This window comes from Rhineura floridana, chromosome 10, assembly GCF_030035675.1.
Source record: "Rhineura floridana isolate rRhiFlo1 chromosome 10, rRhiFlo1.hap2, whole genome shotgun sequence".
NCBI lineage: Eukaryota > Metazoa > Chordata > Lepidosauria > Squamata > Rhineuridae > Rhineura > Rhineura floridana.
In genome coordinates, this window is record NC_084489.1 from 87505770 (window position 1) to 87531819 (window position 26050).

The 26050-nt window shown below is 47.4% G+C and overlaps 1 protein-coding gene across 8 annotated transcripts in view; it reads left to right on the top strand.

Moving 5' to 3' along the window:
- Positions 1-25927, top strand: part of LOC133365381 (tumor necrosis factor receptor superfamily member 16-like) — a 56088-nt gene extending 30161 nt beyond the window's left edge. For all 8 annotated transcript variants that reach the window (XM_061587194.1, XM_061587198.1, XM_061587195.1 and 5 more), the window contains 4 exons: positions 1498-1881; positions 15670-15892; positions 20055-20200; positions 21724-25927. In XM_061587194.1, the coding sequence (XP_061443178.1) occupies positions 1498-1881; positions 15670-15892; positions 20055-20200; positions 21724-22028 (1058 nt within the window). In that variant the 3' untranslated portion in view covers positions 22029-25927. The remainder of the gene's footprint in view (positions 1-1497; positions 1882-15669; positions 15893-20054; positions 20201-21723) is intronic.
- Positions 25928-26050: the final 123 nt, after the last annotated feature.

Genomic DNA, 26050 nt, shown 5'->3' on the forward strand with positions numbered 1-26050 from the left:
AAATTGCAATGCAATAAAATGCAATATGAAAAACAAACAAGCAATAAAAATGGAATTAAAAATCAATATGAATATTGAATGTGATGCTTGTGCCATCTCTCATCTTCAGCCAGAAACCCACAGCCACCTTGTGGACCACAGTTTGGGAATCCCTGCCTTAAAGGGTGGTTGTTTGGATTTTTGCTATTATATTTATATCCCACTTTTCCCCCAAGGAGCTGAAGCTCCAGCTTCTCTCATTGCCCTCCATTTTGTCTTGCAACAACCCTGTAAGGTAGGTTGGGCTGAGAGAGAGTTGAGGGGGAGATTAGAGTCAGAGCAAGACTATTCAGTGAGCTTCATAGCTGAGATGGGATTTGATTCACAGTCCATGCAGGAGAAGAGTTTGAAGATTCCAGGCCTGTGCTGGGAATTGAGTATCTCCCCATGGCAGCCTTCCCCAACCTGGTGCCCTCCAGCTTTTCTGGACTACAATTCCCATCAGCCCCAGCCATCTTGGCTGTGCTCCCACTAGCTTCCCCACCACCATCATACGGCCAACCTGGCCAGAATTGATGGAATTTGTAGTCCAAAACATCTCAAGGGCTTTAGATTGGGGGAGACTGTGCTATAGAATATATAACTGCTGGGGAATATTTTTCAGAGTGAGGGCCACATTCCTTTCTGGGCAGCCTTCCAGGGGCCACATGCCAGTGGTGGGTGGGGCCAGAGAGAGAAGTGGGCGGAGCAACAAATGTAAATGTTGCCCTTTGGAGAGCAGGCTGGTTTTACACAGACTTCCACACCCCTCTCTATCCTCCATCAGAGAAGCTAGAGTTCAAGAACATAAGGAAAGCCTGCTGGATCCGGCCAGTGGCCAATCTAGTCCAGCATCCTGTTCTCACAGTGACCAACTAGTTGCCCATAGGGAGCCCACAAGCAGGACCTGAGCACAAGAGCACTCTCCCCTCCTGTGGTTTCCAGCAGCTAGTATTCAGAAGCATGCTGCCTCCGACTATGCAGGCAGAGCGTAGCCATCATGGCTAGTAGTCACTGCTAGCCTTTTCCTCCATGCATTTGTCTAATCCTCTTTTAAACCCATTCAAGTTGATAGCCATCACTGCCTCCTGTGGGAACGAATTTATTTAGTTTTTATTTATTACATTTATATCCCACCTTTCCTCCAAGGAGCTGAAGGTGGTGTGCATGGTTTGCCCATCCCCATTTTATCCTCACAACAACCCTGTGAGGTAGGTTAGCCTGAGAGACAGTGACTGGCCCAAGGTCACCCTGTGAGTTTCATGGCTGAATTCCACAGGTTAACTATGAGCTGTGTGAAGGACACCTCCCAGCCAGACAAAAACACTGGAGGAGGTGGCAACTAGGGCTGGTGAGGGGCATTGCCTAAGGGGAATCCTGAGGGCCAGGCAGAGAGGCCTGGAGGGCCACATTTCACCTCTGGGTCTGAAGTTCCCCGCCCTTGGAATAGATGATAACATATGCCTCTTTCCACAACAGATGTGATGTTCTCCTCCGTAACCAGTGCTACAGAGCCGTGCCAGCCATGTTCAGTATGTCCGGGCCATGCGCTCATGCTGGTTGCATGCACCTCTGCCCACGACACTGTCTGTGCCACCAGCTGCCCCAGGGGGCATTACCTCCCTGCAGGAAATGGGAGCCACGGCAATGGGCAGTGTCTTCTCTGCCAGGTGTGCCCAGAGGGCTACGGAGCAGTGAAGCCATGTGGTCCAAGTACTGACACTCTGTGTCAGAAGTGCCCGGATGGGTTTTACTCGGAGGCCAAGAGCTCTTTGGAAGCATGCCTGCCTTGCCGGCAGGAGTGTGGCAAGAACGAGGTGATGATCCAAGCCTGCACCCCTCTCTCGGACACTCTGTGCATGGGTAGGTATCTGCATGCAACGGGAGCGAGCTTACGGTGTATTTCTTTTCTTTTGGATGCCGCCAGACTGTCAGGGTTTTGCAGGAAGGGTGAAACTGGAGACCGCTGCGTTAGGTATGTGCAACTACACCCTAGTACAGCCATTCCCAACTAGTGGGCCACCAGGTGTTGCTGGACCACAACTCCCATCAGCCTCAGCCAGCATTGCCAATGGTCAGGAAAGATGGGCATTGTGGTCCAACAACATCTGGTGGCCCACTAGTTGGGAAAGGCTGCCCTAGTACAACCAATCTCCTTTTTTTAAAAAAGCCCAGACTTTCTGCATTTTGGAAAGTGACAGGGCAATGCATTGAAAACTCTGGGACGAACGAATGACTGATGGGAAAACATGTAAACACCCACAAGCAAACCAGGATGAATGCTCATTGTCATTTAACATTTGCCCTATGAACGAATCAGAACGAATGCCCCATAAAGACCAGTTCTAGCATAACCATCGCATTTTGACTTTGCGTAGGAACAGAGGAAGCTGCCTTTTGCTGGGGCAGACCATTGGCCCATCTAGCTCAGTATTGTCTACACTGACCGGCAGTGGCCCACTAGGATTTCAGGCAGGGAACTCTGCCAGCCGTACCCGGAGATGCCATCAGGGATTAAACAGGGGACGCCTTGCATGCAAAACAGATGCTCTGCAATAGAGCAAATAAATGCTGAATAAACACATTGTCTGGAGGAGGCTTTATTTAAATAATTTGCAGAATTATAAACAGTAGTATAGTGGCAAATTCCTAACTGCAGGGTCCCTTCATGATAGTCACAGCCATGCCCCCCCCTTTTTTTTGCTGCTGGGTTAAGAATGAGATCCTTGTTAATGCCTTCTCCCACAAAAACAGACTTCCCTAGGAGCCAATAAGCCTGAAAGGGGAACGTGTTAGCTACTGAGAAGACTCTTCTCAGTAGCTACCTCCTTTCACTCCGATTGGCTCCAATCAGCAGGGAAGGACAAGGAAGCATGTTAGGAGACTCTTTCAGTGTCACACTCCCCTTTCATGCAGATTGGCTCATAGAATGCTAGAGACATAGGGACCCTGCTGGAAACCTGCTCACAAAGAAGGAGCTGAGGAAGGTCCAGTCCGGAATAAACTTCCCCCCTGGGATAAAGACCAAAGAAATGATGAAATTTTAAAAGGGGTAGGCCTAGAAGTAGGCATTGTGAGAGAGTCCAGAGGGTCACATGAAAATGCTTGGAAGTTGTTTAAAAACACTATATTAGAAGCTCAACTGGAGTGCATACCGCAGATCAGAAAAGGTACCGCCAGGGCCAAGAAGATGCCAGCATCGTTAAGGGCAAAATCAAGGAAGCTCTTAGAGGCAAAAAGTTTTCCTTCAGAAAATGGAAGTCGTGTCCGAATGAAGAAAATAAAAAGGAACACAAACTCTGGCAAAAAAAATGCAAAAAGACAATAAGGAATGCTGAAAAAGAATTTGAGGAGCACATTGCTAAGAACATAAAAACCAACAACAAAAAATTCTATAAATACATTCAAAGCAGGAGACCATCTAGGGAGGCAATTGGACCCTTGGATGATAAGGGAGTCGAAGGTGTACGAAAGAACGATAAGGAGATTGCAGAGAAGCTAAATGAATTTTTTGCATCTGTCTTCACAGTGGAAGATATAGGGCAGATCCCTGAACCTGAACTAACATTTGCAGGAAGGGATTCTGAGGAACTGAGACAAATAGTGGTAACGAAAGAGGAAGTTCTAGGCTTAATAGACAATATAAAAACTGACAAATCACCGGGTCCGGATGGCATCCACCCGAGAGTTCTCAAAGAACTCAAATGTGAAATTGCTGATCTGCTAACTAAAATATGTAACTTGTCCATCAGGTCCTCCTCCATGCCTGAGGACTGGAAAGTGGCAAATGTACCGCCAATCTTCAAAAAGGGATCCAGGGGGGATCCCGGAAATTACAGGCCAGTTAGCTTAACTTCTGTCCCTGGAAAACTGGTAGAAAGTATTATTAAAGCTAGATTAACGAAGCACATAGAACAAGCCTTGCTGAAGCAGAGCCAGCATGGCTTCTGCAAGGGAAAGTCCTGTCTCAGTAACCTATTAGAATTCTTTGAGAGTGTCAACAAGCATATAGATAGAGGTGATCCAGTGGACATAGTGTACTTAGACTTTCAAAAAGCGTTTGACAAGGTACCTCACCAAAGACTTCTGAGGAAGCTTAGCAGTCATGGAATAAGAGGAGAGGTCCTCTTGTGGATAATGAATTGGTTAAGAAGCAGAAAGCAGAGAGTAGGAATAAACGGACAATTCTCCCAATGGAGGGCTGTAGAAAGTGGAGTCCCTCAAGGATCGGTATTGGGACCTGTACTTTTCAACTTGTTCATTAATGACCTAGAATTAGGAGTGAGCAGTGAAGTGGCCAAGTTTGCTGACGATACTAAATTGTTCAGGGTTGTTAAAACAAAAAGGGATTGCGAAGAGCTCCAAAAAGACCTCTCCAAACTGACTGAATGGGGGGGAAATGGCAAATGCAATTCAATATAAACAAGTGTAAAATTATGCATATTGGAGCAAAAAATCTGAATTTCACATATACGCTCATGCAGTCTGAACTGGCGGTGACCAACCAGGAGAGAGACCTCGGGGTTGTAGTGGACAGCACGATGAAAATGTCGACCCAGTGTGCGGCAGCTGTGAAAAAGGCAAATTCCATGCTAGCGATAATTAGGAAAGGCATTGAAAATAAAACAGCTGATATCATAATGCCGTTGTATAAATCTATGGTGCGGCTGCATTTGGAATACTGTATACAGTTCTGGTCGCCTCATCTCAAAAAGGATATTATAGAGTTGGAAAAGGTTCAGAAGAGGGCAACCAGAATGATCAAGGGGATGGAGCGACTCCCTTACGAGGAAAGGTTGCAGCATTTGGGGCTTTTTAGTTTAGAGAAAAGGCGGGTCAGAGGAGACATGATAGAAGTGTATAAAATTATGCATGGCATGGAGAAAGTGGATAGAGAAAAGTTCTTCTCCCTCTCTCATAATACTAGAACTCGTGGACATTCAAAGAAGCTGAATGTTGGAAGATTCAGGACAGACAAAAGGAAGCACTTCTTTACTGAGCGCATAGTTAAACTATGGAATTTGCTCCCACAAGATGCAGTAATGGCCACCAGCTTGGACGGCTTTAAAAGAAGATTAGACAAATTCATGGAGGACAGGGCTATCAATGGCTACTAGCCATGATGGCTGTGCTCTGCCACCCTAGTCAGAGGCAGCATGCTTCTGAAAACCAGTTGCCGGAAGCCTCAGGAGGGGAGAGTGTTCTTGCACTCGGGTCCTGCTTGCAGGCTTCCCCCAGGCACCTGGTTGGCCACTGTGAGAACAGGATGCGGGACTAGATGGGCCACTGGCCTGATCCAGCAGGCTCTTCTTATGTTCTTATGTTCTTCAGTAAGGTGTCTAAGGCTCCCGGAGACCCTGGGCGACTATACTCCTGGTTCTAAAGTGCTTCACAACCCAAAGCTGCCAAAGTGCTATACAATAAGATAAAATAGAAAAGGTAACGGACTCAGTAAGCTAAAAGCAATATAAATCCATCTGTACAATTGTACCAGTAATATTCCATAGAATGCCTGGGTCACAGCACAATGCCTTTGTGAGAGTTGGGCCTTGTGGACAGGGCAGCGAACCTGCAATTCTGCAGGGCTTCACAAGGCACTGTGGGGCACACAGAGAACTTCCTGAGAATTTGGATTTCCTTACGCTAAAAAATAAAAAGACAGACAGAATTCTTAACCAGAGTACAAACAACCCTGGGCATAAGTAACTGTTACTGGACTGAACTTCTAACTGGCCATGTACAACCTTTTGGGGCTGATTTTTGGATGGATTCCTTCCGGGGGGGTTACTCTCCCTTCTGCTTGGAACACAGGTGGACCGCCAGTGGTCCACGAGCTTCATTCAGGTGGCCCACGGCATGTCTGTGGATTTGTAGTTGAAGACGGGAGATGGCTCCTCCATCCCTTTAGATATTCCTAGACATTTTTATCGCTTCTCTTATTTCTGATGTCGCATTTTATTGCATTCCAGTTAGAATTGTATGGAATACAACAAAATACAATTTATAAAAAATAAAAGAAGCCATAAAAATTGCTTCTGGGCTCCTGCCGGAAGGGCAGGGTATCAATCAATCAATAAATCAATCAATAAACAAACAAACAAATAAATAAAAATAGAAATGCAATTAAAAATCATACAGGATCCAGAATAGTGCATTTTAACTGCTAAAACAGGCAGAAAAATCATTAAAGTGGTCTGCCTAGACCCCCAGCAATTTTCCAGTGATTCATGGGGGAAAAGTTGGAGAACCGCTGCCGTAGAACAAATTGTCAATTTCCCAGGTATTACTGGATAGCAAAGGGGGGCAATCTTTTGGGGCCTGTGAGCATTTTTGCAAACTGGAGAGAGGTCACATCCTCACCATCTACTGAAAGCACTCTTACTCCACCGTTGCGGCTTCCCCCAAAGAATCCTGGGAAGTGCAGTTTGTGAAGGGTGCGGAGAGTTGTTAGGAGACCCCTATTCCCCTCACAGAGCTACAATTCCCAGAGTGCTTTCACAGTCAGTCCCTCTTCACACGGAACTGTGGGAATCATCGCTCTGCAAGGAGAACAGAGGTCTTCTAACAACTTTCAGCATCCTTCACAAACTACAGTTCCCAAGATTCTTTGGGGGAAGCCAAGACTGTTTAAAGTGGTACGATACTGCTTTGAATGCATAGTGCAGATGGAGCATGCACATACACTCAAACAACCAAACAGACATCAGAACTCATTTAATTGTCTACACCAGAATTCTTCTTTCAAGCCTGATATCGGCAGAGGGAGGGAACCATGTGGGTGCACAGGCACCCATGGGTGCCCTTTGGCAACTCCTGCTATGTAGTGTTAAATATACTGGTTTTAGAAATAAGAGTTCTGTTAAACCCCCTCACACAAACAGGAGATGTTTGTGCACTCTGGGAATGATGATGTGCATGCCAGCTGCATTGCTTGCTGGCCAGACTTTCTGAAGCACGTGCAGGGCCCTGCACATTGGCAGATGAACATGTGCAGAGTTCCCCCACAAAAGCAGGGGAATCCTGGTTGTGCCTGCCTGGGTCCCACCACTTACACAGAGAAACTCTACACGTGTGCATTGGGCTGCTTTGTATGGCTGTTGGACAACCTGACTGGCAGGAGGTGTGGCCAGTGAGGGCAGTGTTATGTTACAGTTTATTTCAGTGATGGGGCGGGGCTAGGAGGCAGGTCTCCAGAACCCCCTTACACATGAGATGAACAGGTGAGGGGGGGCATGGGTAGGCACTGGAGAGAGAACTTCTGAAGGACAGGGGCAGACTTAATTTTATTCTCATTCATTTGAAATCTGAAGGTTTGGGATGGACGCAGCACCTTTCTTCAACCTGTTGCCCTCCAGATGTTTTGGACATCATGGGAATTACCATCCAAAACATCTGGAGGTTGGAGAAGTCTCCGCTGAAGTCATTACTTTGCAAATTTTGTATCAACCCCAAGATAGATAGCTATCTTGCTCCTCTGTGCCCTGAAGTTAGATTTTCCGAATCTCGGAACCTTTACTCCACCGTGAACTTCATTTGCCAAAGCGTTCTCTTGCTCTCCTGTGCGGCCTTTCAGGCTTTGTCTTAGGGAAACAGTTGAATTTTTTGTCTGCTAGGACAGAGTCTCCGCACCTAATCTGCCCTTTGTCCCAGCTGCTTCCTCTTTAATCCCACTTCGCTGCGGCGGCTTGTCGAGTGGGGTTGGGGCTGGGACACAGGGGAGAGGGAGGGACGGAGCGGTTGTGCTTGATACAGTAAACCCTTGACAAACACACCGCACTAAGTGGGCGATGTAGCCCCAGCAGTGTGGCAGAGAGCGTCGGGGATGGGATGTGGGGGAGAGACCGGGGCAATATTTGAGGGTCTCCTTGCCACCCTTCCCCTCCAAGTTTGTCTGCCAGTTGCTGTGTGACCTTCCACCCTTTGGAGGTTTTTTTCCCCATTTCTCTTTTCACAATGGCAAGCTAGTGGGTGTTGTCTGCTCCTCGCATGGGGTGTGAGGGGTGGTTGTTGCACGTGTGGTTTGGAGAAGAGCAGGTGTGAGCAAGTCTTGAAATGAAAAAGGAAATGGGAGAGATATTTGTATTGTGGGAGGTGGAGAGACGGAAAAAATAGAACAGCAGGAGGAGAGTCTCCTATCAACAATATCATAGGAGCTTTACTGCTCCATAGAACCATAGAGTTGGAAGGGTCCTATAAGGCCATCTAGCCCAACCCCCTGCTCAATGCAGGAATCCAACTTAAACCATCCCCAGCAGGTGGCTGTCCAGCTGCCTCTTGAAGTCTCCAGTGTCGGAGAGCCCACCACCTCTCTAGGTCATTGGTTCCATTGTCATACTGCTCTAACAGCTGGGAAGTTTTTCCTGATGTTCAATTGAAATCTGGCTTCCTGCGACTTGAGCCCATTTTTCCGTGTCCTGCACTCTGGGACGATTAAAAAGAGAAAGTGACCTTCCACTGTGTGACAACCTTTCAGGTACTTGAAGAGTGCTATCATATCTCCCCTCAGTCTTCTCTTCTCAAGGCTAAACATGCCCAGTTCTTTCAGTCTCTCCTCATAGGGCTTTGTTTCCAGTCCCCAGATCAACCTTGTTGCCCTCCTCTGAACCTGTTCCAGTTTGTCTGCATCCTTCTTGAAGTGCAGAGACCAGAACTGGACGCAATACCACCACCTCCCTAGGCCATTGGTTCCATTGTTGTACCGCTCTAATAGGACATTTTTCCCGATGTTCAGGTGAAATCTGGCCTTCTGTAATTTGAGCTCGTTATTCCATGTCCTGCACTCTGGGACGATTGAGAAGAGATCCTGGCCCTCCTCTGTGTGGATAGATGCATTTCTTCAGCAACAGCAACATATTTTGCTTCTCTGCACCCTTCCCCAGGGATTTTCTTCCTCCAAACCTCTCCAACCCTCCCCCCCCAGTTTGCTCCCTCCGCTAACCTTAAAAGTGTTTCAAAAGCTATGGCATTAAAAGAGGTTTTGCAACCAATGTGAAACCCAGTATTTGGGGGGGGGGGAATCGTGTAATTTTTGCATGATCCACCAGATGCTTCTGCAACCATCTTTGGGCTTATCTGTGAAGCCCACTCAGCTGTCCTCTTCAGTGACAACAGGCCAAGATCCTCATCAGTTTCCAACAAGTTTGGGCAGCCTTTGCCAACCTGGTGCCCTGTGGGTGTTTTGGACTACAACTCCCATCAGTCCCAAGCAGCACAGTCACGCAGGGGCTGATGGGCACTGTAATTCTGGTCACCTCCAAAAAGATATTGTAAAGTTGGAAACTGTAAAAAGGTAAAGGTGTTCCCGCACTTATAGTGCGAGTCGTTTCCGACTCCTAGGGTGACGTCTTGCAACGTTTACTAGGCAGACCGTATATATGAGGTGGGATTGCCAGTTCCTTCCCCAACCTTTCTTTACCCCCCAGCATATGCCGGGTACTCATTTTACTGACCATGGATGGATGGAAGGCTGAGTGGACCTCGACCCCTTTTACCGGAGATTCGACTTCCTCCTTCCGTTGGAATCGAACTCCGGCCGTGAGCAGAGCTTTGGCTGCATTACCGCCGCTTACCACTCTGCGCCACGGAGGGTCTAGGAAACTGTAAAGAGCAGCCAAATTGATCAAGAGGATGGAGCAACTTCCCTATGAGGAAAGGCTGCAACATTTGGGGCCCTTTAGTTTAGAGAAAAATTGAGTAGGAGGCAACATGCTGAACCTCATAGGGGAGTCACACCACCCCCTTGATCATTTGGGTTGTCCTTTTCTGAGCCTTTTCTAGCTCTACAGTGGCCTTTTTGAGATGAGGAAACCAGAACTGTACACAGTATTCCAAATGCAGTTGCACCATAGGTTGGTGTAATGACTGTCCCCTTTCACTGTAAATGTTACAAGTAAAGTACCCTGTAACACCTCGCACCTCAAAGGCAAATACAAGGAAACGGTCTTTGGTAAATGGACTGCAGATTGCCTGGATTAATGCTGGACTTTCCCCTCCCACTGTGGATTTTAAGGCTTATTGAGGAACAGCCACGTTCAAGTGACTCTCTAAAGCAGAAGTGAGGATATTTCTAGACTTCAACTCCCATCATCACACTGGCTTGGGCTGTTGGGAGTCCAACAACATCCGCAGGGCAACAGGCAGAGCTTGGAAAAGTTACTTTTTTGAACTACAACTCCCATCAGCCCACTCCAGTGGCCATGCTGGCTGGGGCTGATGAGAGTTGTAGTTCAAAAAAATAACTTTTCCAAGCTCCCCCACTGCTGCTCTCAAAGCCTTCAGAATCCAAGTCGGCTAAAGAGACCAATCAAATATTTCCCCAATTAACAACCCTTCACTTCCATAGAGCTCATTCTGAACATTTCGTCATGCACTAGGATGGAGAGAATTTCTCTTCCCCCGGCCGCCCACTTCCCGTTTTTCCATCCCTGCACATATCGCCTCATTTCATCTTCACAACCAGAGTCACCATTTCCATTGGAGCATGGCAGAAAGGAATGACGAATGGCCAAGACATTAACCATATGCCATTTTGCACATAAAATGTCTGTGAAATTTAGGATGGCCCAGGGCATTAATTAGAGCAGAGGAAGAGCAAGTGACTCACATCTGTTTTGTACTGTCTGTGTAATGCCCAAATCAGGAGCTCCTCGTGGCCGTAGCTCAGTGGGAGACATCTGCTTTGCATGCAAAAGCCCTAAGTTGAACCTGGTATCCATAGGCAGGGCTGGGGAGAACTCCCTGTCCAAAACCCTGGACCTGGAGAGTTGCTGCCAGTCAGTGCAAATGATCAAACCTGCCCTCCACCTTCCCTTCCCACTGCCTGCTCCCATCCCCCCTCTTCTCCTATGCCCTTCCTCCTCCCCTCCCTCCTCCCCCATGGTCAGTTTCACCTATCCTGCTTGTGCCTCCTGTAGAATAAATGCGGGGGCACATGTTACCAAATTCTTTCAAGCTACACAGGAAGTGGATTGGATTGTGAAAGACTAACCCAAATTACGTTAATTAGAGCAGAGGAAGATCAAGTGACTCACATCTTTTTGCACTGTCTGTGTAATGCCCAAATCAGGAGCTCCTCGTGGCCGTAGCTCAGTGGGAGACATCTGCTTTGCATGCAAAAGCCCTAAGTTGAACCTGGTATCTGTAGGTAGGGCTGGGGAGAACTCCCTGTCCAAAACCCTGGACCTGGAGAGTTCCTGCCAGCAGGGCCGGCACCAGCCACGCTGGGGCCCTTGGGCAGCAGCCTGCCCTGGGCCCCAACACACGCACACATGCCCAACCTACCTCTCCCTGAAGGGTCCCTCCTTAGGGTGGGTGGGTAGCGCTCCCTTCCTGTGCTGCGTGCGCACGCATCCCTGCCATCAAGCATGATGGTGGCGGAGGTATCAGGGCCTTAGGGAAACCTCAGCTGCCATCTTGGTTGATGGCAGGCTTGCGCCTGCAGCACAATGAGCCCCAGCATGCCTGGCAGTGACAAGTTACCAAATTCTTCCAAGCTACATAGGAAATGCATTGGACTGTGAAAGACCAACCCAGTTTGTGTTTGCATTTTTACAAATTTGTAGAGCAGTCCAATATCTCAAAGAGGAGGTCAGGTCTCCTGCTCCCCTGGTGCATTCACTACAGCTGCCCAATTTCTCTGCTTTTTAAAGTTTGATAGAAATATCTGTTAGCTATAGGTACGTTCTTAAACAAGGCTTTTTTGCCTGTTAGTGAATTATTCTTATTACTCTTATTATTAATCGCGTCTCATACAAAAAGCATCCCAATGTGACTTACAGGTTGATAAGATACAAATAACACAAGAGGTATTAAAACTACATATAAAAACAACCATAAACAAAATACCTAAACAAATGTGCATCCATCAATATTGGTAAAAAAAGGACAAATCCTTCCTACCCTTACACAAGATGAGCACTACAGACAGACCAAGAAACTGAAGTGGCGATTCCTGTTTTATTCCACAAAAGCTGTCAGGGAAGGATGCATGCCTCTCTCTCTCTCTCTCTCTCCCCCCCCCCATTTCCTGTGGGATGTCCAAACCTGGACCCTGGTGTGGCTTTTCCATGCTGGGACACATGAGCACCAGATGTGGGGGAACAGGCGAGTTCCTGCTGTGGAAATGGAAGAAACCAAGAAATACAATTAATTCCTGCTTCTTTACTTTCCCTGCCTTTTATCTTTGCAGTACTTTCTAGGGTTGCCTGCTCTGCCTCTTTCACCTGTTCAGGTTGTGCATCTGTTGGGCATCCAGTCGAATCTATTTGCAACTGAAATAATTTAGCAAGAGTCTTATATGGGAGGAAATTATCTGTGGGGGATTGTCAGTTGGGACTCCTCGAGATGACCTGTTTATGAAGCATTTGTCCTGATTTGCTCCCACGGACGTTACGCAATATTGGTCTTTATTGAGCATTCATTCTGATTTGTTTGCAGGGAGTTACACTTCTTCCTCTTAATCAGTCGTTGATCCCACATTTTCCACTTCATTTCCTTATCACTCTCCTAACTGCAAAAAGTCTGGGTTTTTAAAAGTGGATTTGTTGGGCCAGAGAGCTTTAACCCACTTTAATTGTGCAAACCTGCATTTCCAGTATGCGATTGATTATCTCCTGCAAAATACTGAGAGCCTGGAAGCAATCTTGATGGCAATGTGAAACGGGGCCTTCTCGAAGGTAGCACCCACCCTCTGGAATGCCCTCGTTCAGGTTATTCTTGTCATGGAGACAGTAATGATTTTTAACACCTTCCTTAAAACATATATGTTTACCCAAGCTTTCCTAAGCTCACTCTTTAATTTTTTAATTCTTATTTTGTACTCTATTGATCACAACTATGGGGTTGTAATGTATAGGTGTGTTTTTATCTTGTTTTTATCCAGTTTTTTAGGTAGCTTTATTGAAAGTTGTTTGCATTTTTTATTGGTCTTGTGTTTTCACTGAAAATTGCTTAGAGATTTTTGTTATATTAAGCGGTATAATTTTAAAAATAAATTACATTGATAATAAAAAAGGCAAAATGCTGTGTTTATCGAATATGGATTCCATAGGGGTATAGTGCCACAGAGAGGGCCAAGATCTCTTCCCACAGAATAAGTTGCAGGAAGCCATATTTTGACTGAACATCAAGAAAAACTTCCTAATTGTAGAGTGGTACAACAATGGAACCATTTACCTGGGGTGGGGGTGGGCTCTCCAACACTGGAGGCCTTCAAGACAGTCACCTGTCGGGGATGCTTTAATTTGGATTCCTGAATTGAGCAGGGGGTTGGACTTGATGGCCTTATAGGCCCCTCCCAACTCTACGATTCTATGATTCTGTTTGTTCCTGGGGATAAGAACATAAGAAGAGCCCTGTTGGATCAGGCCAGTGACTCATCCAGCCCAGCATACTTTTCTCACAGTGGCCAATCAGATGCCCTTTATGGGAAGTCCACAAGCAGGACCTGAGCATAAGAGCACCCTCCTCTTCTGCAGTTTCCAGCAAATGGCATTCAGAAGCTGCCTCCAACTGAGGAAACAGAGCATAGTCATCGTGGCTAGTTGCCACTGACAGATGTTCTGACAGCTAGGTGGCCAGTTGAGCAATTTGGAGTGATGAAGAGGAGGAAACAGGAGGTTGTGGTTGTGCCAGGCTTCTTAGGTGGATGCTGAATTCTTAATTGTCACCCTCCCCCCGAAAATGCTGTCTTCTGCCCCGCATCCCAGCTTTTTGAGATCAGTTGCTTGTCTCCTCCTTTCACACGCTTAGTTTTCTTGACCACAGACTGTCAGCATATGGTCAGAGAGGAGGAGCAGGATATTGACATATGTCCCAAGGCGATTTACAGACATACTGCATAGCTACATATAGTTAGGTTTAAAAACAAGACAATTTGAAAACAATACAAAATGAACACCTAAGGTAGAGAGCCCTTTTCATATGGCCAGAAAAAGTTTGTAGAAACAAGCAAACAAAAATTAATAGTACAGACAGTGGTTGCAAGTCATATCTCAGCAGCCACACTGAAAGCCCTGCTCCAAGTTCCTGTGGCTTTGGCTTCTAATATTTGGGAGGACTTTACAGAGAAACTCTCCTGCAGGACACAGTGACTGACTGGGCATATAAAGACAAGGCGGTCTCTCAAGTAACCTGGTCCTGCTCCATATAAGGCCTTTTGCGTTAGTACCAAATCTTTGACCTTGATTGGTGCAAATCCAGCAGACCAGATGTTATGTGAAGGGGTTTGTTTGCCCCCACAAGCATCCTCCCCACCGCATTCTGCACTAGCTACAGTCTTAAAACACCAGAGGTTGGGGGTATGTTGATTTTGGGGGGTTCTTCCAGTCCGAGATCATACTTCCAGGAGCCTGGCTGAGTGGAGATTCTTATAGTTATGAGGCAATTAGGCATCTCAGGCTTGGATGTGCATCTTTGGCCAGTTGACAGGGCTGGAATCCCAAACTTTTTGACACAGCTAGGAGCTAACATTGCCGGTTGGTTCTTTCCTGGTAACAGAGTGTTTTTTCCCCTCAGAAAAGTGTTCCTTCCTCCCTCGCCATTCACAACCGTTTTTGAGGACATGACAGACTAGCATCTTTTGAGAGCGCTGAAAGTAAAAGCTGTAGAAATGTAAAGGCAGTTTATAAAGAAAAAAATATAAAGATTATATTTAGAAGCTTATATTTAGACAGGAAGCATTAAAGTCCTGTCCTAAAGGAAGAACATACATGAGTAGCTGATATGGAAAGAACATACCTCATAAATATCAACCATCTTGGGCAGAGTAGGCCCTGCTCTTTGTGCTGCCTGGTTGGTGCTGCCCCATGCCAGAGCCTTCTTGGTGGTGGCTTCCCATCTGTGGAATGCCCTCCCTGGTGAGGTGCATCTTCCTCCATCAGTACTAACTTTCAGGAGGAACTTGAAACTATTCCTGTTCACTCAGGCATTTGATAGTTGAAAAATACAGTTCCCGGCAACCTTGGCACTGACATACTGTGAGAGTATGTGACAATTTATAAAATGTTTTTAGATATTCTTAATGTTTTTAAATGCTTTTATTTGATTGCTTTTATTTATTCAACTGTATCATTTGGTTGCTTTGCTGTTTACCGCCCTGAGCTCCTTTGGAAGAGAAATAAGGATATGAAAATACTCCTATTAAGAAACTCTTTCATCAAGGAAAAGTCTTCCTTCTAAAAGTTCCACCTTCTATAAGTTAATCTTTAAGGCAGTGAAATCACCTGTTCGGGGGGGGGGGGTAGAAGGAGGTTGCAGTTGCCCTCCCCCAGTTGAAAAATAATCCCCAGATCTCCAGCTTTCATTAAAGAAAGAGTACGTTTCTAGCGTTTGTAGAACCTGAGAAATCAGATGAAATGTCCAGGCGTTATTCCCCTCATTATTTTGTGAGGAACTAGCTTGCTCCTTGGTTTCAGTGTTTTACTTTGCTTCTCTTGCCCCCAGGGAAAATTCCTACAGGCTCACTTCCTTTAACACAGTCTGTGACAATCTTTCACTCTTCAGATGGGGCTGGTGGGAGTTGTAGCTCCAAACTACTGGAGGGTGCCAGGTTGGCGATGGTTGCTTTAAGGCGTTGCAAGACTTGGCATTTTAGGGAGATGAACTAGGTTGCTTACTTAACCACGGCCTCCATGTTTAACCATCTTTGCGCAGACAAAGAGCTGCAGATCCTGAAGCGCAGTGAGCCAGATGCCCGGAAGGATTTCCCTAAAAGGACGCCACTCTTGGATTCCGAAGGCAGCGTCCCCCCCAATTCCTCCTCTTCGGAGTTCGTTCCCCCGTTGGCCGAGGACCACAGCAAGAACATCATTCCGGTCTACTGCTCCATCCTGGCAGCTGTGGTCGTGGGACTTCTCGCCTATGTGGCTTTCAAATGGTGCGTCTGGCATGCTCAGGATGCACCAGGTGGGCGGGGACAGGTGTGGGAGGGGGTGAGAAAATGTGTGATTGTGGTTCTGGCTGAGGGCCCCCATGGAAACGATACATTTAAAGCAGGATCATACCACTTTAAACAGTCATGGCTTCCCTCAAAGAATCCTGAGAGTTGCAGTGCCGAGAGTTCTTTGTTGTTGTTATGTGCCTTCAAGTCGATTACGACTTATGGCAACCCCATGAATCAGCAACCTCCAACAGCATCTGTCATGAATCACCCTGTTCAGATCTTGTAAGTTCAGGTCTGTGGCTTCCTTTATGGAATCAATCCATCTCTTGTTTGCCCTTCCTCTTTTTCTACTCCCTTCTGTTTTTCCCAGCATTATTGTCTTCTCTAGTGACTCATGTCTTCTCATGATGTGTCCGAAGTATGATAACCTCAGTTTCATCATTTTAGCTTCTAATGATAACTCTGGTTTAATTTGTTCTACCACCCAGTTTATTTGTAGCATGCACACACACATAGGAAGCCATTGGCCCATCTAGCTCAGTATTGTTGACATGGACTGGCAGCACTCTCCAGGGTTTTCAGACAGGGTTCTTTCCTATCCCTATCTGGAGATGCCAGAGATTGGAGGCCTTCTGAATGCAAGAAAGATCCTCTAACACTGAGTGGTCCCCCCCCCCCGAATACCTAGCACCATTGCTAGATCTGGGTCATCGGCTGGCTGGCTGAGGTGCGGGGAGCACTGAGAGAATGCTTTCCCTCTTTCTGGCGTCCTCCCTGACAGCCACACAGGTGCGCAATTGATCCTTGGGCTAGCGAGGCAGCCATTGTGTCGGTGGAGTCATAAAATGACACACACAGAGAGAGAGGAGCAATGGCATTGTTTGAAGCAGAGCAGGGCCGCCCCCCCCCCGCTGTGCCAAGCTCTCTGCTGGGGCCCAGCCCCTGAATAGGATTAAGCCATGCTCTGGGCTCCGCTGGCCGAGATTAGGCCGGCCTCTTCTGTGTGCCAGCAAGGGAGGCCGAGATTAATGGAGCCTTGGCTGAAAGGACCCTCAGCCTCTTGCTGTTCTATTGGGAAGCGCGACGCTCCCTCCTTGTGCCTGTCTCTTTAGCGGATTTATTTCCCTCCGGGCCACCTCTCCCCTACACGGCTGCGCTCTTTATATATTCCTCTCACACGGAAAGAGCCCCAAGCCAAGGACCCCGCTGCTGCCGCCTCTCTATAGATTAGACCACGGCCGCCATCCCCAGGCTTCTCTCCCTTTGCCTCGGCTGGTTCCTGGAGTCACATCTCTGCCCACCCCCATTTCTTATTTATAAGGAAATAAGTCTGAGATGTCACCGCTGCCCCCCCCCTCTTTGAGCCGGGGTTTGGCTCCCCAACGGAGTGGAGAATCGGACATTTTCCCACGCATCAGCCAGTCTCCAGCCCGATTTTTCTTCCTGTTTTGCCTGCCAATGCCAAGCAACTGCCACGGGGAACTTTACCTGTGGAGCTTTGGGGGGATTGCCAACAGCTGCCTCTGCACCCCTGTCAGGCATCGGCCCCTTCCCCAAACATTGCAATGCTGCACACGCATGTTCTAAAGAGGGGACCGCGCTGCATCAGAAACGCAGGGCTGCCACTTAAAACGGCAGCCCTGTGCGGAGTTCTCTCGCACACACCTTCCACCACACCCTCCTTATTTACTGCAGTGTCGTCCTGCAGCTTATTATTATTATTATTATTATTATTATAAATTTATTTATACCCCGCCTTTCGGCCAAAGGCCCTCAAGGCGGCTTACAAAGAAAAATAACAGTATAAATATACATCAATGAAAACAATACAATTCACAAAAATCAAACTAAACAACAAACAACATTATTAGGAGAAAAAAATGTCCAGGAAAAAACTCAGAAGCCAATTCAATCTTACCATGCGGTGGGGATTTCAACTACAGATTAAATGTTAGTCTACACTGGCAAGCAACTCTGTTGGTCTACCAGAACCAAAATCGCAAACCAGCAGCAAGGCAGTTTTGGTTATCCAAGCCAGCAAGCAATCTTTTTGAGGTCATCCAGAGGTGTTACAAAATATGGCTTGGGGATGTTTTTTCTTTCTTTCTCTCTCTCTCTCTCTCTCTCTCTTTTTTTTTTAAAGAAAACAACTCTTTATTTTCATAATGTCTAAGATTCCATATCATAATGAGGAAGCCATGCAATCATCATCCTCATTAAGAAGAATAAAATAAAATTCTTTTAGAACTGGCAAATAAAATAAACCCCTTTTATATTCTCAAAGATTCTTTTCTCCATTCTCTTGCCCTCCCTTCCTCCTTTTTTAAGATTTCCAAAAGTAACAGATGTACCAGGAAAAAAAAGGAAGAAAAAGAGACAAGGAAAAAATTAATTAAAATTTAAAACAGAGAAGGAGAGCAAAGGCAATAATAATCAGATGTTCTCCAACAGAGGGAGGGTTTTTCAAATTATGCCTCATTGCAACTTTGCAACTCGACTTGAGCTATTACGTGTCTTCCAGTCCATCCAAGTGCATTCCTACCTAACTACACAGGCAATCGGTTTCAGTTACCTCTCTCTTCTCCCCCCGTGCCGTCCCCCATCCCCCAGTCCCCTCCTCCCCAACTCAGCAGTGTCCCACTCTGCCGCCATAGCCCAGCATTCCTGTCTCCAAGGCCCGGCATTTCAAGGCCATCTGTCTTGAGATGCCAGCAGGGGAGAGAAGCGAGGCTGGCTTATTATTCCATCCGGCCTTTGAGAGCCCGTGGAGAAAAGAGGGGCTGCTTCTCTCTCATCCCCCCACCACCCTCCGCTTATTCAGTCTCAAGTGCAGATGAGCTTGGAGCACCCCACCCAAAAAAATCTAATTGTATCCTATCCCACTAAGAACATAGAAACCTGCCTTAAACCAGCTGCCCTAACAGGAGTATAGTTTCCAAATCGCGTGAAGTACTGGTTCCCCTCTGTTCGGCACTGGTTAGGCTTCATCTTGAGTACTGCATCCAGTTCTGGACACCGCACTTCAAGAAGGATGCAGACGAACTGGAACAGGTTCAGAGGAGGGCAACAAGGATGATCAGGGGACTGGAAACAAAGCCCTATGAGGAGAGACTGAAAGAACTGGGCATGTTTAGCCTGGAGAAGAGAAGACTGAGGGGAGATATGATAGCATTCTTCAAGTACCTGAAAGGTTGCCACACAGGGGGGACAGAATCTCTTCTTGATCGTCCCAGAGTGCAGGACACGGAATAATGGGCTCAAGTTGCAGGAAGCCAGATTTCAACTGGACATCAGGAAAAACTTCCTGTTAGAGCCATGCGACAGTGGAACCAATGACCTAGAGAGTAGTGGGCTCTCCGACACTGGAGGCATTCAAGAGGCAGCTGGACAGCCATCTGTCGGGAATGCTTTGATTTGGATTCCTGCATTGAGCAGGGGGTTGGACTTGATGGCCTTATAGGCCCCTTCCAACTCTACTCTTATATGATTCTATAAATCAGGCCAATCCTCCGTCTAACTCAGTCCATTGTCTAGAATGACAGGGAGAGGCGCCCTCGGGTTTCTGGCAGGGAATATTTTTCCCACCCTACCTAGAGATTCCGGGGACTGAACTTGGGACTTTCTGCATGCAAGGCAGATGCTCTACCTCAGAGCTACCTTATGCCAAGCTGCCTTATAGCAAGTCTACCTCAGCATCGTCTACACCAACTGGCAGAGTCTCTCCAAGGTTTCAGAGAGGGAGTTTTCCCCAGGCCTACTTGGAGATAGGGGAGTCAGAGAATTCCAAAGAAAAACAGGAGCAGAAGTGAGACCAATAATGTAGTTTTTGCTGGAAGACCAACTGCAGTGGAACAGAAACAGCGCTGCATGTGACGATCACAGGGCAGAACGGAAGATGATGCCTTCTGACATCCGTACCTGGAGATGCCATTGGGGACCGAACCTTCCCGCATGCGGGTCCGCATGCAAAGCAGATGAACTGCCACAGGGCTGCGGACCTTTCCTAGGACCCCTGCACTGGCTGGACATGTGTTGAGGTCCGGAGGGGAGGACAAAGCCAATTGACAGCTTACATAGGGAAGGGGGGGGGAAACCTTGGGTTTAGCTCTTCCTCCCCTGTACCCCTCAATGACTTGTGTCTCACCTCCTGGTATAGCTGGAGCACGTGCAAGCAGAAGCAGCAGCTGGCGAAGGCGCGGGCAGGAGAGCTTGTTTCTTCTCCAGAAGGGGAGAAACTTCACAGTGACAGCGGGGTCTTCCTTGACACTCACAGCCTCCAGGACCACCACCCTCTCAACAAGGGTAAGTAAGGCCTCGCTTCCCTCCACCTCCAGGTTCGTCCCAAGCCCAGGGGAGGTACTTGGCGGTCAAACTGTTTACAGCTGCCATACGCTGGCCTTCTGCAACTGTGCCACAACTGCACTGCAGAAACTGGTCTGGGCGTAGAAGTCTGCGTCCTAAAATTGTTTTCTGACGGCCTTTTATTTATTTATTGTTTTAATTTAATCACTTTCCATGAAATATCCCAAAGTGATTTAACAAAAAAAGCATCAACAATGTTTTTCAAAAAAATCAGGTTCAAGTTGAATACAAAGACTGGGTTGGGAAAAAAGCTCTTAAAAGGCTTGTTGGAAAAGGAAGTTATGCAAAGGGAGAAAGTTCCAGCCGTGCACCTCTCCGTGGTGGTAGTACCTCCAACAGCTTTCTTGGTGCAGATGCATGCAGATTTGCCTGTTGCAGAGCAGCTTTTCTCGGCACAGAACTTGTGCCACTTCACAAGAGTGATGTTTGCAGGATCCCCAGTTAACCTAGACTGTACCATCTATCTGCAGCCCCATATCTTCCTCGCTCTGCCCCCACCAATGTCCCCACCCCTCACTTGAAACGGGAAAGTCCGGCGGTTGTCCTGATGGTTTGCCTGTCTCTGGTGCCATTCTCCCAGAGCTGGTGTCCTCCAGACTGCAGCTCTCATCAGCCCCAGCTACCTTGGTCAATGGCCAGTGATGATGAGAGGTGGAGTCGGAAACAGCTGGAGGGTGCCAGCTTGGGGAAGGCAGTCTGTCTGATCTCTTTGTTTGATCTGCTGCTGCCACCACCAAAATGGAAACCTTTCCAATGGCAGTTTTGCCAGAATTCCATCGCAGCTATTTATGCTAGGAATCGCCGATACGGTTGAAGGTGGGTTTTTTACATTTCTTTCTTTCTTTCATTTATATCCCACCTTTCCTCCAAGAATCTCAAGCTGGTGCATACATGGTTCTCCTCTTTCCCTTTTTACCCTCACAATGACCCTGTGAGGTAGGTTAGGCTGAGAGACAATGACTGGCCCCAAAGTCACACCCAAGGAGCTTCATGGCTGGCTGAGTGGGGATTCGAACCCAGGTCCCTCAGGTCATAGGCCCACACCCTAACCATTAGACCAACAACATCTGAAGGGATGCAGATTTCCCTATGTCCTTGTCTGAGGGTAAGGCGTGTCGATGGGAAAAGTCCACAATTTATTGTCCTGCGTGCAGAATTCCCCTGGAACAAACGTGTGATAATCCACTGCAAAACGACTCCCTTGGAGGAAAACATTGTCTAAAAAAGAGCCAGCAACGTTGCCTAATGCAAAGGATTTTCCTGCTGTGAGCAGGTTTTGCCAGCCACTGTTGTTGGACTCCAGTTTCTGTCAGCCCCCAGCCAGCATGCCCAGTGGCCAGGGATGTTGGGAATTATAGTTCAGCAACTTCTGGAGGGTCTATGGTTCCCCACACCTGCACTCTATATAGCTTGTTGCCATTGATGATGCCCTCTTTAACTTTCCCTGCTTGTCCATAACACAGTCCACAAGATTGAACCACAGCTGTACGTGAACCTCCCGCCCCACAAGCAGGAAGAGGTGGAGCAACTGCTGGAATCGCCCGCCCACGGCAAAGACTGGCGCTGCCTGGCCAACCACCTGGGCTACGAGGAGGAAACCATTGACACCTTTGGCAGGGGAGAAGCCCCTGCCCACACTCTGCTCTCTGATTGGTCAGCCAAGGAAGGGGCCACGCTGGAGTCCCTGTGCACAGCCCTGGCGGCCATCGAGAGGGCAGACGTGGTGGAGAACTTGAACGCCCCTGCCGAGGTCAGCTCCGTGGTGTGATGGAGGGACCTGCTGGCCCAGCAGGTGGACTTGCTAGGTTTACGTCTGTCTGTCGGTCTGGGTTTTACTAAAATATAAAGGGGGGGCAGGGCATGGGAGGAGGGGGAGAAGAAGGGATGCGTCAGGGAAGAGTGGGGCATTGTTACTGTAAAGGGATTTTTTTTTTAAAAAAAAGCAAAAACATGAAACCTTGAGCAAATGACAATGGACATCAATTCAGCACATGAGCATCGATGGATGACCTGCCGGTGCAACACGAAGAGGTTGTTTTCTTCAGTGGGAAGGATAGAAAGCCTGGCCTGCTCTCTGATTTGGGGCCCTCCATGTTCTAGATTTTGTGTGTGTGTGTGTGTGTGTGTGCGTGTGCTGGGGAGAAGCTGGTGCGTGGTTTTCTACTCCCTCCAGCAAAGGATTGGACTAGATGGCATTTAGCCTTCCCTGCACAAGGCAGGAGAGCTGACCCCTGTTTTGGGATGTCCACACGGCCACGATCCATCTTGCGGTTGTCACGTTTCTGTAATCCAGGGGGTGGCTAACCTGCCGCCCTCCCAAATTTTGTCCTCTTTTAAAAACAAAAATTAAACGTTTCAGTTGTTTTCTGTACTATTTTCACAATAAAAAAATGAACATTTTAAAAAAATTAAAAAGTGCCGAATTGCTGATGGGAAAGTGTTGTGGGAGGCAGCCTGAAGATCTGCATTCTCGCCACACTCACTTTTACACGCTGGCTACACCCACTTCTGCAAGGCAGAAACAGACAAGGATGTCGGCCTCCTGTCCCTGAGCAGGTGGTCTGAGTGGGTTTCACAGGTGTGCCAAAAGGTTGCTGTGGAGCCGTTTGGTGAATTGTGCAAGGAGGCCCTGATTTCCCCCACCTCCACCCTGCAGACTTTAGGAACATAGGATGCCGACTTATATTGAGTCACATCATTGGCCGATCTGGCTCCATATTGTTTACACTGGCTAAGAACATCAGAAGAGCCTGTTGGATCAGGCCAGTGGCCCATCTAGTCCAGCATCCTGTTCTCACAGTGACCAACCAGATGCCCATTATGGGAAGGCCGCAAGCAGGATCTGAGCTCAACAGCAACTCTCATCTCCTGCAACTCGTCTTCAGAACCGTACTGCCTCTGACTAGGGAGGCAGAGCATAGCCAGCATGGAATTTGTCTAATCGTTTTTAAAGCCATTTGAGTGAGCAGTCCCCACAGCGTCCTGCGGGAGCAAATTCCACTGTTTGCTGCCCTGTGTGAAGAAGGACTTTTTTTTTGTCTGCCCTGAATCTTTCAACATTCATAGAATCATAGAATAGCAGAGTTGGAAGAGACCTATAAGGCCATCAAGTCCAATCCCCTGCTCAATGCAGGAATCCAACTTAAAGCATTCCCGACAGATGGCTGTCCAGCTGCCTCTTGAATGCCTCCAGTGTCGGGGAGCCCACTACCTCTCTAGGTCATTGGTTCCATTGTCGTATGGCTCTAACAGTTAGGAAGTTTTTTCCTGATGTCCAGTCGAAATCTGGCTTCCTGCAACTTGAGCCCATTATTCCGTGTCCTGCACTCTGGGACGAACAAGAAGAGATCCTGGCCCTCCTCTATGTGACAACCTTTCATGTACTTGAAGAGTGCTGTCATATCTCCCCTCAGTCTTCTTCTCCAGGCTAAACATGCCCAGTTCTTTCAGTCTCTCCTCATAGCTTCATTGGATGTCCCTGAGTTCTAGTGTAATGAGAGAGGGAGAAAAGCTTTTCTCTGCCCACCTTCTCCCTGCCCAGGGTTTCAGGCAGGGCTATCTCTCAGCCCCACTTGGGAGATGCCAGGGATTGAACCTGGGAGCCTGCGCATGCAGAGTGTGTACTCTACCACTGAGCTATGGCCCTTGCCTCTGAAAGTCTTTGCCAGCCCTCTCAAGTAATATGCTTTTGCCTAACCTGCCAGGTTATGAAGCTGGGACCTTCTGCATGCAAGGCACGAGAGCTCTTATAATTTCCTCCTAGATCCTCACAACAGCCCCATAAGGCAGCACAGATTGAGGTATATTGATGAGTGACAGAAGGAACCTTGTCCATCTCCTTTATCGACAATCCTGGGAAACGTCCAGTACAGTGCATCTAAGGAAGAGGCGAATGATTCTCAAGAAGTGTGTACGTTTAGAAAGAGGACCACAGATGATGGCCTGGGCCTGTCCTTAGGCGAGCAAAAGTGTCCAGCATGGACCAGTATTGGGGAGGTCTGTGCCTTCGCTGTGGACAGTATTGCATACAAGGAAGTCACGGACACAGGAGTGCACAGTTAGAGCTTGGAGTTAAAATAGGGAGTGTTTGCAACTTCAACACGCCCTCTGGGTTAAGAATCCATGTTATGATGGTCCTTCTGCTGAAGGAGAGATCTTCTTGAAATTTAGCTTGCTACTAAAGGGGCTTAAGAGCTACCCCTTTTAGTCTGCAGATGGAAGGGCAGCACCACACCACACGCACAGCTGCCTGGCTCCTGGAGACATCTGGCAGCATTTGGCACAAGTGGGCTGCTGCCTTTAGCAATGCCTCTGGCCATACGCAGGGCTTTGAAGACCCTGGAGAACAGGTGCCTTTTCCACCCACCTCTCAATGCCAAGAGAGATGTGATTATGCCTCGCCTCGCCTTGGTGTTTGGACTTGTTTTGCAGAATAAATGTAAGCTTGCATTTCCTATCCTGTTCTCTCTCTTTCAACCAATGTCCAGATATCCAAAGTTTGGGAAATGCTAAAAAATTACATTTTTGGTCTACTACCCCCCCAATCTCCAAGTTGTCAAACCAGTTCTAGTTTGTTGATTTGTTTTTACAGGAATGTAAGTCAACCTCCCCCAACCTGATGACCTCCAGATGCTTTGGACTATAACTCCCTTCAGCCCCAGTCAGCATATGGTGGCCGTGGCTGTTGGAAGTTGTAGTCCAAAGAATCTGGAGGGCACCAGATTAGGGTAGGCTGGTGTAGACATTGGAGAATGAGTGTGTGTTTACCAGCCCCTGTGTAGGGGACTTGTGACTTCCAGAACTTCTTACAGACACTGAACCACAGGCACAGCTAAAACGGAGTTGTGCATCTCACATCCCAACGGAAGACGATGTTGGAGGCTCAGGTGCAAAGGGCAGCATTTTATTCAAGAGCACAACTCTTAACATGTTTTGGTTCCCAAAGGAAGAGTTCTGCTGAGATGCAGCTGATCTTACTTTGAGCTGTCCACTCCAAAAAGATGCATGGCCTTATCGCTCCCAGATGTGTTTTTGAGTGTGCCCTGACAGACAGGCTCTGATATCACATGAAAAGCAAATTTCCTCAAGACTTATCATGAGCCTAGTCCTCAATGAGGCAGTCAACTTGTGCCAGAGATCTACCATGGTAGGCTGAAGATGGGTGCACATGTGATTGAATGCCCTGTCCAACAATAGAAAATAAAACAAAGCCATCCTCTAAAAAAACCCCTAGATATTAGACAGTTTCTAGTCTAATTTTCTGTATGGATTTGTTTTGGTATGGAGGAGCATTTAATCATATAACCACACATCTGCAGTCAAAAGTGTAGAGCCCAGCCATAGGTGGACCACCTCAGTGAACAACAAGTCCGCCAAAGCACACAATCTGTTGGCACATATGTTATAGATGCCTTCAATGCACTGCAAACTGATTTTCCTCAGTCATAAACTTGTAATATACTTTCTTTTCTCTCATCCTTTTGTAAGGAAGGCATTTTTTTGACTTGGTTCCCCCCTCCCCCCGTGTGTGTGAGTGTCAGTAATTTCAACCTTTATTTTTATTTCTTGAGTGGGTTAATTGGTCAGTCTTGGCCCTCTGTGTATTTCTGTCAAACTCTGCTGTGTTTTACTGAACAGAAAAAAGGGTGTAACTTTCCCACCTATCATGAAGACATATTAAACACAATTTTGATTAAACAGCATTCTTTATTGTTGTCGCGGGGGGGATGGATTTTAAGTGGGTGGGAGGAATAGATTATCTTGGAGTCAAAGATGGTGGCTGGCTTGAGC